Source organism: Falco punctatus (genome assembly GCF_963210335.1).
Source record: "Falco punctatus genome assembly, chromosome: 2".
NCBI classification, from domain to species: Eukaryota; Metazoa; Chordata; class Aves; order Falconiformes; family Falconidae; genus Falco; species Falco punctatus.
The window spans coordinates 1,006,567-1,020,536 of NC_137581.1; the positions used below are offsets into that span (position 1 = coordinate 1,006,567).

General features: G+C 44.9%; 3 protein-coding genes across 6 annotated transcripts in view; all 3 read right to left on the reverse strand.

The window, feature by feature from the left end:
* The window catches only part of KLHL35 (kelch like family member 35), a 142,507-nt gene that overhangs the window by 127,511 nt on the left and 1,026 nt on the right, over positions 1 to 13,970 (reverse strand). The gene's annotated exons all lie outside the window — the stretch shown is intronic.
* Positions 1 to 13,970, reverse strand: part of GDPD5 (glycerophosphodiester phosphodiesterase domain containing 5) — a 173,019-nt gene that overhangs the window by 112,201 nt on the left and 46,848 nt on the right. The window lies entirely within an intron of this gene.
* LOC308058723 (uncharacterized protein) overlaps positions 3,263 to 13,970 on the reverse strand; it is a 97,843-nt gene continuing 87,135 nt past the window's right edge. Inside the window, exon 7 of the mRNA XM_080374988.1 lies at positions 3,263 to 3,655. Coding sequence (XP_080231114.1) covers positions 3,614 to 3,655 — 42 coding nt within the window. The 3' untranslated portion in view covers positions 3,263 to 3,613. The remainder of the gene's footprint in view (positions 3,656 to 13,970) is intronic.

The following is a 13,970-nucleotide window of genomic DNA, read 5'->3' on the forward strand; positions in this document are numbered from 1 at the left end:
GGGGGAGCAGGGTAGAGTCCATCTGCATATACAGTGGAAGCATTTTCTGAAAGCTCCAGGATGCCTAATTAGCACACACTGCATTCCTGAGATGCTGGACTGTAGGTATCCATTACAGCCTGTGACACATTATTCCTTTCCAAACAGCTTCCAAGGGGTGGGAGGGAGGGGAAGCAAGAGAGAATTCAAGTTGCAAATTTAAAAAGGAAAGCTCTCTGGGGAGATCTGGCCTAAAAATTTGGATCTCTGTCTCTACGAGTTAACTCGTCCATCCCTGTAGCCTTAGAGCGATACTCAGAAACCTGGCGTGGAGAGGGAACAGAGCCATCGGGACCGACTGTTAAACCATCTCAGTGCTGTCATTTTAGCGAAGGGAAGAGCAGCAGCACAAGTCCTGAAGTGCACTGAGTAAATAATGTGAATGAAGCCACAGAATAGTGGGTTTAATAGCATCTAACCCTTTCACAAGGCTTGGTACAGTCCAAGCCCATCCCTTTAATCCCCCTCCGTTTTTATTTTTTTCTGTCAACCCAGTTTCACACAGGTCACACTGATCTCGTTCAGCATCTTGGGACAAGCCTTTTAATATCCCAGAGACAAGCAGCTTAGTGTCACTGGATGTGCAGTATCGGCAGCGCTATTCTGAATACCCGTACGGTTTGGTCAGGGTGGTCTGGGGGAGCTGTGGGGAGAGAAGAGAGCTATAGGCTCCCGCTTGCCTTACCTTGACCTGCTACCTCCAGCCTTCCCCCAAATACCCTGAGGCTCAGCGTGATAAGCACATGACCCCTTACTTAATCCTAAACTGGATGAGCACATCCAAGAAGAATCAAAAGAGAGCCAAGGATGCTTTGATGCATGCTTGTGAATCCCGAAGTTTAAGGAGATGCTGGAGTGTGCAAACCCAAGCACTTGGAGAGAGGAGGACACCTGTGGTCTTCTACAAGATCCCCAGCCATCAAGATGTGGAGAACACCTGTGGTCTTCAGCATCTCCATCTATCAAGACATGGCTGAAAAGACCTACCAAATGGAAAGCTTGGGCTTTCCACGAGGAGGCTCCCATGGTTTCAGAGGCAAATTGCTGGGAGAGTGAAGAGGATAATAGAGAAACACCATCACAGCCATATTTCCACGTCCTCACCCTATATCTGGTGAGGCCAAAAGGCCATTGCAGCAGTGGGACACTCAAAACCAAAGTGGGCCCCAAGCTCTGCGGTGCAGTCTCCCAAAAATCAGGCCCAAGGAAGCTTGCCCCACTTGCAATGCAAATAAATGCAGAAAATACAAATTCCAGGGTTGTTTGAGATTTTTTTTTAAGCTAACCCATTTTAAGAGAGCTTTGACAGATTCTACTGATTTCCACATTAAAAGAAGTGGTTTTCCTCTCATTGGTGACTCACGGGATCACTGTTTGTCAAGAATCTCTGTAGAGTTTCAACATCTCCATCTCTATTAAAACTTCTAGCAAGCTAGTTATGCTTAAAACCTTGTTAAGCAAATAATTACCTATACCAATCAGGTGAGAACATCACTGATAACCAGTTATGCCTATTGATATTCTTGTAAGCCTCCTGAAATGTTTCCCCAATTATACCGCAAAATCCCGATTTTCCTTAAATACTTTCTAAACAATAGAAGTTAAGCTCTTCCAGAGCAAACCCTCCAGTTCTCCATGCAGAGAAGAAATCTCCTCTATTGCCCAGCCAGGGTTGAAGTGATTTAAAGCGCTTCATGGAACTGATCTAAACTCTTGACACTTTCACGGACTCTTCATGGCTTTCATGGCAACCTTTTCTTTAACATACTGAACTCATCCAAATCAGAGTAATGCAATTTCACTTTCCCCGACTCAGAAGATGGGAATAGCGTCCCTCTTCCATTTCCATCTGTTTAATAACAGAACAGCTCTAACAAAGGGATGTTTGCTACAGCCATTCCCACAGGGGGAAATATATATGCACACACACACCGAGCAGTACTTTCCACATTTTGTTGGCCCAGACCCAGAGCATCTCAACTTGCGAGATCAAGATTTAATTTCAAGGCAAGACGGTAAGAGAACACCCCAAAGCCATGCACAGCCTCAACTGCCATGGTGATGCATTTCAGTGGTGGAAGGTGCCCAGGTAATGACCCCCCCGATGGCTCAAGACCTCTTGATGACCCAGCAGGGTTATTCTTTCCAATACACTGTTATTCCCTGCTGTGGAAACTGAGTTGGGTTAGAGGTCTCCCACCCACTTTCCCCAGGCCACAAACATTGTTTTATACAGATAACACCGAAGAGTCTCTGTACAAATAAGAACAGCAGATGTGTTAAAATGCCAGTTGCCATTTAGAATTTTTTCCCTGGCAAACAAACAAACAAGATAATCTGCAGCAAAGTTTGCCATGTGTGTGTATAAATGGAGTCTTTTGGATGAGAACTGATGCAGGAAAGCACACATTGGTAGAACACCCTTGTCCTAAAAGCCAAGTGCTGCTGCCATGGTGACAGAAAATAAGGGGTGGGGTAAAATTAAAAAAAAATTAATATTGAAAGAGAGGTCTACAGGCCATATCTTGATTTATTAGAGAACTTGCACATCTCTGGAGGCAAACATCACCATTCCCCTGATGTCTGGTAATGCCAAACCCCATGACTACATCCTAATCCAGGGAGACAGCCTGCAGAGCCACTTTGATTCACAAAGTGGCAAGTGGTGACCTAAATAGTCAGGATCTGGCTGACGTGCAGCCCCTATGGGTCTGGCCTGTTGTTTAATTTTTTAAAAAAATTAAGAACAATAACACTTTGAAACTAGGGCAGCATGTAGTTTGGGGGTTGTACACTTCCAGTTAATGAAAATTCAGACTTCAAAAGATAAACACTTCAAAGAGATTACAGAAGAAAAACGTAGACTTTAATCTCACTAAATAAATAAGCACAGTATGTACTAATGCCCTCTGCAATCTAGCTTCTTAACGTTTTCCACAAACCAAGGGCATACTGGGTGCCTAGCATTTTAAAAGGGTTGAAGAAGCGGAACAGGATACCAGAAAAACCTGCACAAACTTCTCGCAGAGCAATAACCAAATGCAACCTCCGCTTTCTGCACAAGCTTTTGCAATAAAACCTTGCAAGTCCAGGCCTGGGCACAGCTCTGAAAACCCAACATCTGCTGCTACATTCAAAGCTGTTGAGGAAAGCCAGGTTCTCTCCTACCCCCACACTGGGAGGCGACCAATACCAGTTACACAGATATATATATATATATATATTTTTAATATTAGTAGGACTACGATGCATTTTTGTCTGTGATGGCTGTGGTTACACAGTGCCTGACTTCAGATTGTACCTACACGGACACATCACAGCAGAGTCCTTTCCTTCAAGCATGCCCTCAAGGAGATCACATATTGCAAACTTAGTCCCAGTAAAGAGAATTCCCCATTTAGTTCAATTTCTATGTAAACAACAGTTTGCATCTGCATATCCTCAAAGGACAGCAGCAATATGGTTCTGCAATAACCCCAGGTGGCAGCTGCAATGTCCAAGACAAAGATCAACTTACTTTGTCTTGGCAAACACCACTAGGGATTGACAAAGCACAAAAAAATCCAGTTCACGCTCAGTTCAGATTCTTCTTAGACAGGTATTCAGAAACGGAGACCTAGGTGGTAACAGATGGGAGCTGACAAATACATGCAAGGAATCCCATGAGCTGTGCCCACCTGTTCTATAAGTAACTGTTCACTGGAAACCAGTGTCACCGCTTCAAGCGTGTTCTGCTCAATGCTCAGAAATTAGGAAACCAACAGAGAGTTGGACGTCGACAGAAAAGCCATGAGGACACTCCACATGTTTACCTGGGATGCCGTCTTGCCTAGGCAGTTCCAGAATCAGAGAAATAAGAAGTAATGCAGACCAAAGACTTATGTGCGAAGGAGACTAAAGTCACTTCAGACTATGAAATAACAGGTAGTAAACAAACACGCCCAACATCTCCCAGGCTTCCCTAGTTGGAAAAGACCAAAGAGTCCACATTGCTTTGGAGTTTATTAGTTGGTTTTCCAAAGCACAACAGTTCTGAGAGCAAGCTAATGCAGCAGAGACCATCTTCCCAAGCCTCTGGCTCCTGCTTAGATACGAGTGGCCAAAACACGAACTCTGCTCAAAGTTTTTCCTGCCATGAGGGTAGTTCCTGTGCAATAAACCTCTGTGGCTCAACAAGAGAGACCTCAAAAAACAGCTTCCCCCTTGCCTTGTTTGGCTCGTCTCCTCTATGCTACTCTTCATTATTAACAAGCCCTGTAAGCCTTGTCTCCCACACCTCCACTATTCTTAAAAATAAATAAATACCTAATATCTAAAAAAAAACTCAGGTGAAACCACAAACAGATTCTGAAGTTACTGGAAGCAGCAGGCAAAACAGATGGGGCACGAAGACTTTTAATTAAGAGGAAACACAGGATAATTTTGGTCTCCTCTGCCAAAGACTTCCTGGCAATCTGAGTATGAAGAGTTTGATCTTCTGGGGACCGGTGGAGAGACTGGCAACAACTCATGATTTGCTCCCATCTGCAAGTCTAATGAGGTTCTTGGCTTTTAAAAGTAGCAAACAGAAGTTTTAGGCAGCCCAAGATGTATAAAACCCCATTCTTCCCAGCAGAGAAAGTCAGCTATTAGCCGCTGCAGAGACAGATGGTTGGGGTAAGTCAAAAGTACCCAAACAAGCTAGAAAAAAAAGCATTAAGTGACATGAGCAGAGCTGATCCCACCTCAGGGTAGCTGGTGGATATGTCAAAAGTCTGCTTCCATCTCAGAGTATGTCACAGGGGAGGCCCAAGTTGGTGTGCCCATAGGAGGACATCTCCTGTGCTGGACAAGAAAGGCCAGCAAATGTCAGGCAAGACAGACCAGTGTTCAGCAGGCACAGAAACATTTATGTTACAGCAGTAGCATAATGATGAATTCTGTCGTAAGCAAAGCTGAAAGAGTCATCCTGTACCCACCACCCCCAGCCAAGAGTAATAATATTAAATAAATAAAAAAAGTAGAAGAAAAAATTATAAAGGCAGTAACAGCAACACCCTGAATTCCCATGCCAAGGAGTTAATTAGTCCTATAAGCACATTTCCTCGACATAGTGCCTTCTGGCTGAGAAAAGCTAGGAGTCTGCGTTGCATCAGTCACTGACCACGATTAGAAATGCAAACAGTTTTATGTGAAAAGCTACAGCAGCCCAACTGCTGCACAACTGTTAGACTGTGCGGGAGTGTACCCCAACCTATGCAGCCAAGACTAACTTCCAAGCTAAAAACTGCCAGGAAACCAGTGGACTTTAGCAGATACCAAGTTGCAGTTTTACTACCGAAGAAAAAGCCAACTAGACTTTCCAAGAGGGCCTTGCCAGTATCACCTTGAAGGAGGTGCTCCTCAGTGGCATCCAAGGAGGACCAAAAAAAAATTTGTTTAAAAAGTCAGTGTGCTTTTTTGTCCTTCAGAAAGATGGGCTTGATGCATTGAAAAAGTTCAGTCAGGCACCAAAAGGTGCTGAATGGGTTAAACAGAAAGAGTGACGAGGACATCCTAGTGCTGCTCAAAATGAGGGCTCTGAAACCCATAGCCAAGTCAACTGGAAGAGGTGCCAGTCACGCTGCTAAGGTTTTCCTGCATTCAAGTAGTATTCCAGCTAGCAGGGATGGCAGTGTTTGGGAAGAGGGAGGGCAGCATCCAGGCGGCAGTCAGGAGTTTCCATGTTACAACAGCCAACCATTGAATTTATGCCACTGCCAGTAAACAGTGGAGGGACCACAGGGAGGAACCTCTGGGTGACAGCCAGCACCAACCACTGGAACAGGTTGGGGACAGAGGGTTTTTACTAGGCACAGAGCCAAATACACCCAAGTGCCTCTGACTTCCCCAGGCACATACAGGGCATAGTGATTCCAGTATGCATCTGGTCTCGGACCATCAGCTCCGCTGCGGAGGAAGACACACAGGTCACACAAAGTCATCACAGCACATCACTTTGGAGCAGTGGTGAGCACTGCCTTGGCACCATGCCTGGAAGAGTCACCCTGGGACAGCGTGCCAGAAATGCTTGGACCAGCACAAGTACACAGCGGTTCAACAGTTAAGACGAAAAAAATAACAGCTCAACGGTTAAGCTGGGGTGAGACAACACAAGGACAGACAGCACCAGGAGTGGCTGTTGATCTTGGCAGAAGACATGGCAGAGGAAGCTTGAGCCACAAAACCAAACAGACATGCAGGAAAGCACCAAACAGGTCTGGGAGAAGCTGGAAGGGAAAGGAGGCTGCATTTTTACTAAGAGACCCCATGTTAAACCTCTGTTGCCTAAAGATCATCTGAAAGAGAATGCACTGCGATACCAGCATGGTCTGGGTGATGAAATCACATCAGCAGGGCTGAGCACAGAGACAGCCAAGGTGAGAGAAAAGAGGAAAAGCCGTCAGTGGAAAACAAGATCTAGATCAGCTAGATCCTGAAGAAAACTCTGAAGGGGCTCGAGCACAGACAAAATTTTTAAAAATATTTAAGAAACTTAAAATATCACATCATATTTTTCCTCTCCACAGACTCCGAGAGTTCTGCCATCTTTACCAAGCTGCAAAACAAAAGTTTACATCAAGCCTTATCCACTTTCAGCATGTGCTTTTGCTGAAGGATTAAGTGGAAGCAGAACCGGTTCTGAACCTGCGCACCCTGACAAGCCGCTTCCTTTATAGACACACTTTTCTCCCCCCTCCCCGACTACCCTCCCCTACACACAGCCCTGCAGAGTTCACCATAATCACACATGGATTGTATTAGCTGACCCTCCAAGGGGCAATTTTAATCTTCTCTGGAAGGTGTTTGCTGCTGAAGCAGAAGCCTGTCCAACACATGGCTGGTAGAGGGCTTGTCATCTGCTTTCCCTGAGACACGTTCCCTGCTGCACTGCTGAAAGTTTGGTTCCTGCCAGCAGGAGAAAACTGTGTGAACCATGCTAATAACACTCTAACACTCATCTGAGAATAAGCAAAACGCCTCCACACCCACTGCACACACTTTAATTGAAGGGGGGGTGTGTGACAACAGCAAGACTCATTTTACAATCGATACTTTGCACATCTGCTGTGCAACTGCAATCCACAGAATTAAGCATGAATGTCTTGCGCTTAATGAGAGGTGGAAAGTCCTAGTTAAGTGGATTACAAGCTCTTTATTTCCTATGATTGATTCCTTCCATACGGCTGCAAGAAACAGCCTTCAACAGAGAAGCTGAATTAGCGAAGGAGCCAACTTGCTTTCCCATACTTGCTGCTCCTTGCCTCCCTTTCTGCACACAGCGAGTGCATGCAGCGCAGCCCCAAAATGCCTTCACCAGTCTCATCGTCAGTAAGACTTGCATGCACAAGACTTATCCCCTCCACATCTTCCAAGACATCATCTCTGCTCCCATTTCTAAAGCAAACATGCACTGCTTCATAGCAGTTGGCGGCTTCTGTGGCTCCCTTGCCCTACAAGCCGGATACCTTTCTGGCTTCCTACACCAAGAGCACATAAATTAATCTGCTAAGACTCTAATCGCACAGCTAACTCCTTTCCCACTACAAGCACACTGGATGTGCTGTGGCAAAAATAATAATAATTAAAAAAAAAAAAAAAAAGATAGTCAGCAGGACCTGATCATGTGAGAGACTCAGAGAAGTCAACTCCAGCTCCCCGATTTTGGAGAGCTTCTGGCCTTCTCATTGCAATTGGACTGATTTGGAGCAATCAAGACAGACTATCTGACACTGGAAAGGCTTCCTAGGTAGTCATTTTTGGATAGAGCACTCTCAAATGTCACCAGGTAACTGATGAAGCCCAGGAGAGTTCAACAAAGTCAGCCTGGATTAGGAGATGAATACAGAAGGATTGTTGACTGATATTTATTATGTAGGCACGCAATGGGAAATACCAAGGCTCTCAGCAAATCCAACAGCATGAATGCACGTGATATGAAGGAACACTAGGACCTGCTGCCTCATGCCTGGGAATGCCAGACATGATGAGCTCTGAAAGCTGTTTGAAAGGTTCATGGAGGACATGTGGACCACAGCTCTCAGACCTGAAGATACCAATTCTGACTCAGGAAGGCTTCTGATGATAGAGGTATTGCTGAAAGGTTCCACAAGGTCCACTCTTGGAGATTTTCAAGAACTGACTGGACAAAGCTCTCAACAACCTATTCTGAGCTCAGTGCTGACCCTGCTTTGAGCAGGCTGAGACTAAGTAGAGACTTCCCAATGTCCCCTTCCCACCCAATCAACCTGATGGGTCCAAGATTAAGTGAAATAGCCAGTGCAACCCTCCCAGAGGCCTCAGCTTCCAGGATGATGCACACAAGCAGGTTTTTCAAGCAAGCAGTTACAGCACATCCTGGAAGCTCTTCTCATAAAGCAACTCCAAATTTAACACGTTGCACCCCACAGCTATTCCAGTTTGCAAAAAGATAATCCCCTTTTCACAAGTTGTCAGGGCAAACGTGCACTATTGGCCGTTTCTGTTTCATCGCCTCCCCCTAGAGCTTTCTGGTCACTTGAAAAACATGGAAACAAAAACAGTATCAGAAAAATGAGATCTACACAACCCCACCCCCTCCCCCATCCCTATTGCATAGCAGATATTTTGATTTCTGACAGGGAAAGGGCTAACATCCCGTTTACCCCTCTTCTGTTCCAAAGATGCTCAAAGCACAGGTTTGTCACATGTTCCTAAAGCCTCCTTCCAGTCATTACTGAATTCTTTCGCAGTTGTATACGAATCTGTCTCTGTTCAATGCACAGAGAGAGACATGAGTTTCCCTCCCAGAGGATTTACAGGCTCAACCTAGACACTGCGTGGTGAATGAAAATTGCATCTAAAGCAGCAAGTGGGTAACGAGGAACAGGTTATCACTACACCATCACAGAGTTACTCAACACCAGGTAAACACTTGTCTTGACTGCTGATGTGTGTATTCTTTCAAAACCTGGACCTGATCTTTAGGAAGACATGAATAAGGACAAAGTGAATTTTACTCTGCTCACAGCAGCATAAATCTTTCAGGAGAAGGACTTGGCAGGCGGTTGCAATATTCTCAAATGCTCTTTGCTTTCCACAGAGTATGCCGAAATGCTGGTCAAGGTCATTCTGACTGAGAATCGAAGTGACACATCAAGGGAAGGGGAGAGAGGGTGAAGTCAGGAAGGAAACCGCCCCTCCATCCACAGGGTGATGACCAGTGTCAACAGAAGAGATTCACCGTCATTTCCAGCCCATGCCTGGAGAATCCTGTTCTAATAAAAACATAAACACAAGATTCCATCTGCCAGTTGCATCAGCTACTATCTTGTTTTCCTTATGGAAAGGACCAGGCATGAGGGATTCATAAACTCATTTACTGATGCATATCCAAGACCTATTAGTCAAAGTGCTTTCAATCATTTTTGAGGGCTTGTAATACAATGAGCATTAACCCACTCCATCCCAGTGCCCTCCCCAGCATCAGGGACCCTCTTCCAGACAGTTACCAATGTCACCACCACTTAGCACGTTATCGACAGTGATGACCAAACTGGCATATTCAAGATAATCATCATTAAGAGTGAAACAATGACATCTGCAGCAAACTGCCTTCACAGCAAGAGGCTACCTTCCCTCCACCTCACCTCCAGTGGAACTCGAGGCAAAGCCAAACAGGAGTTCTTTGGGTGGACAGTAAATTCTAAGGAACAGGGGTAACCTGTAACTTGTGAAATGCTGAGCGTCGCTGCTCATCCTTACAGCCCTTTCTACGTCTTTCCCCCCTCTTTTTCACAACCATCAGACAACTGACGTCAGTCAGGCAAAGGTAGCCAAAGCAAACCTGCGGCCAGGTTATGATGAGCCTGAGGCGCTGGGGATGCTGGCACAAAGCTCTATCTGGCACGCTGCAAAGCACTCATTTAGGTCATTGCTGATGATCCTCAGCCTCCTGCTACAGAGAAGGCAAGACCCCAAGGGGTCCATTAATACGTAGCTATGTAGTTTGGTGGGAATTGCTTCCAGCCCACAGCAGCTTATCCAAACATCTGGAGCGGCTAAGCAGCAAGCCCCACAGGAGCCCAAAGACCTGGATGCAACTGCACCAGCATTTCTCATCCTTTCCCTGTAAAACACTAAGCTTTCTAGGAAAAGGCCTCAGAAAGAGGAGGCTGAAAGTACATTTTTCTTTAGTAGCTCTGCGACATTGCAGTAGTGAAAAGAAAACTAAAAGATACCCAGATTTTTACCAGGGCAGAGTTCTCAGCATCACAGACTAAAGAGCAATTACGCAAACATTCAGTCAGTGCTAATAAGACTGACCATGGGGAACACCGGTTCATTCAACAAGATGACCTTTCTTTTCCTTCCTAGAAAGGCATAGATGTCACCACAAAGACAAGGGCGCTCAAGGCAGACCTTTGAGGACCAGAAAAGAAGTAGGGGGAGGAAGGGCTTCCTACACATCTTGTGATAAGCCATCCTTACACAAGCATCAAGGAAACAAGAGAAGCATGTGCAAGGCTTCAAGGCTATGCTGGCTCTGAAGACAGAAACACCTATCGCAGGTGGGTCAGGCACCTCGCATGTCTGGAATACAGACCAGAAAGCAGCCATATCTCAGGAAAGTAGAGAAAGACTTTTTGGAGCACAGAACTCCCACAGAAAAGCTGCCTTTTTTTTTAATCACCCCCACCCCCCATCGTTTATTAAGAGGCGCCCAGGAAAATTAGCCTGTTTAACTTGAAAGGGGAAGCCAGCTGCACACAAACACAGCATTTCCAGGATAAAATGTTTTTTAATTCAGCCTGCTTCGCTTCCAGTAAGCCACTTTGGGTTTTCATCCTAAATCAATTCAGATTAAGAGCCTGCCTCAATAAGAACATTGAGAGAAGCTACTGTGTGGTTAGGAAAACAGGCAGCTTTCCTTACACTAGCCAAGAGCTAAAAATATGTTTTCAGCTTATTTTCCTAAGAAAACATATCCTGATCACCTGCTCTCCTCTGCCCTCCCCTACCTCTCCTTGTCTCCCCAAGGAACAACGCCCTGGAGCATTGGCCTTTCCAACCCAGGAAGCAGTTACACACTAGCAAGCTCTCCAAGAGGAGCTGCTGCTGGGTGGGAAAGGGTAAAACGAACTCCCCCCACCCCCAAGAGAAGAGCAATTCTAGTCCAGCCCACCATCAAAGACTAGTCAGCACATACAGCTGGAGACATGAAAGGATGAAAGCAGGAAGACCGAGGATTTGAAAGAAGTCCCAAAGAAACTACACTTCATTTGCTCTGGGGGTCAATGTTTTACTGTTCAACCAAAAAACGGAGTGCACCTCACATTAAATAACTTGCTGGATGGATGGCCAAGCTGGTTTCTACCACCCTTTTGAACATACTGAAAAGGTCCTGAAAAATTACTGGCATATTGATCAAATTAAGAGAAGCACCAAGTACCCAAAACAGCATCTCTGCAAGCGTGAATTCAGCAAGAGATTTCAGGATTAGGTTTTATAAATACTAGAAGCAAACAAAAAACCCGTCAGCACTATATTTTGTTTTGTAATGGTTCCTACATATTACTGAAACTCAAAGGAAAATCAACATAAAAATTACTGTTCTCTGGATGAGCACACCTGAGTTCAAACCACCAGTATCCAGACTGGATAAAACAAAAGACTCTTAAAGGAACAGAGCTGGCCAAGAAAGAAAGAACATTAAAGCTATAGGAGGGTTTTTTTTCCTGCAAAACTTATAACCTCCAGAGCACAGAAGTGTATGTAGGAGTAGAGAAGAAGAGAGTATCTCTTTACTCTTTGGCAGACTGTAGTGGAGGGCTGCAGAGAGCTTTTCTCAGCCAGGTAACTGGTCAGACTGGAAAAGGGGAAAGGAAGATGGAGTTAGGAAGTGTAAGTCAGAGGTGTAAACACCGGGCAGGCTGCTCCTGATAGTGCAAGTAAAGAGTAACAGGGAAATGTGTGTATTTATGCAGTGAGGAAGAAGAGGAGGAAGAATCTCAGCTCATGCTTCAGAGCACTAATGGGAAGATGCGCAGCAGGAAAACGAAAGGACTGCATTTAGTGAGAATTAATTTATTCCAATTTACATAATAAATTGTAACATAAAATACTCTGCATTAACAAGGTAGAGGCACTACATGACAGACTGAGAAAAAAAATACATTCAATAGGAACAACAATTTTTGGAGACCACTGCTGCTACCAAGTTCAGAAAATACCCTTCTAGTGCTCTCCAAGCCAAGCAACCTTCCCCTCAAAGTATTCCAGGGTAAGAAGCTCCTCTGAGGTCAATCACTTTCCCAGTCCTTACAAGGTGTTTACAGGACCTAACACAATCTCCCCATTTACAAAAATGACCAGGATCTTGCTAGTCCTCAAGAGCTCATTGAAAGCACAAGGCAGAAGGGAACTACTCTGGCATAACAAATCAGCAGGTTAATCCATCACCAATTAAAAAAAAATAAAATAAAAAGAGACAATGGCAGGGGAATAGTCAAGTGTACTTCATGCCTTTGTTCCCAAATCTGGCAATCTAGCTGTTTCTCCATGTCTTAAGAACTATTTTCAAGTGAAAGCAGGAAATCTGACACTAATGCTTCACCTGCTTTACCACAGCAGGAGTTTGACCTCCAGTTTGCCTGCATCCATGAGATGCGAGCATTGTGGTCTAGGTAAGGCATGGGAGATACAAGAGCTCCCACACTGCTTGCCAGAACTGGAAGACTTTGCTTTCCCAGCTAGGACATAATTTATAAACCAACACAGGCATCTTCACATCAGGATTACGGTCCAGCTGATGTGTGACAGCAGGTCTCTCTGGCTCATGGTTGATTGACAGAAAAATTCAAGCAACCATCAAATCTCCAGTAGACCATTACCTCCAACAGGTCCTTCTTCATTCCCGGTAGCAGGATCCTATTTTTGGATTCTCTGGGGATATCAGCAATACATTTGACTAGGGTTGTGGTTTCTTTCCCCCCCTCCATCTCTGCTATGTCTTAAGCCGAATTAAGAACAGTTATGTAAGAGCCCTTCTGAGTTACAATGGGAAGGAAGCGCTTTCTTCTGACCTGAATTCTGACATTATTAGCACATCTTCCAGATCTCTATCAGCCGCAGCCTTACCGAAGCTACTCATTTCAGAGATTTAAAACAAACCACTTAGCTCCCCAAAATTAAAGTATTTTAGGTATTAGAACGCAGAGCGCTTTCCGAAACAGATTGTTTCTTCTGAAAAGGCACTGAATGGAATGACTGAGAACCACCACCTGAACCAGTGCCTTACCTTTTCCAGTACAGTCAAACCACGGCTCAGCTATCACATAAATCTAGTTTCAGAAGCTCTTAAGCCAATAAAGCTAGGAATAACAGAGCATATGCATCTTTAAGTCAACAAGAAGCTGGTCAAGAAGTCCCAAGGGTGGATGAGACAGAAGATGCCTCGCTCAGAAAAAAACAAACCAAACAACAGCAGCATTGTTAATCTCTGCACCCACTAAAGCCAACTGAGTTAAACTAGTTACCTTCCTTGGCACTTTTAAATCCATGGGTGTTAAGTGAGACATGAATCAAACTCTGCACATTCCTCCTACCCTTTCCAGTTGAGTCAATGATTGTATCATTTGTATCTCCAAGGAGGCCAAAAGATATAAGTAACTGCTAGAAGACACCTCCCTTTCTAGCCAATTCAAGGAGTAACTCCGGTACTTTCGGTACTTTTCAGTGTGTGAATTCTGTTGCGAATTGCACATCAGTCAAAAAACCCAGCAAACAAACTCCTCAGCTCACACTCTTCTGTACGATACAGGGTGGGGTTGTGGTGGTCCCTGCTCATCTAACAGTGCTTTTGGAGTCAGCCTACGCACCCTGCAAAATCATACCAGGCTCTAGCAACCCACAGGATTCAGCTGTCAGGGTTA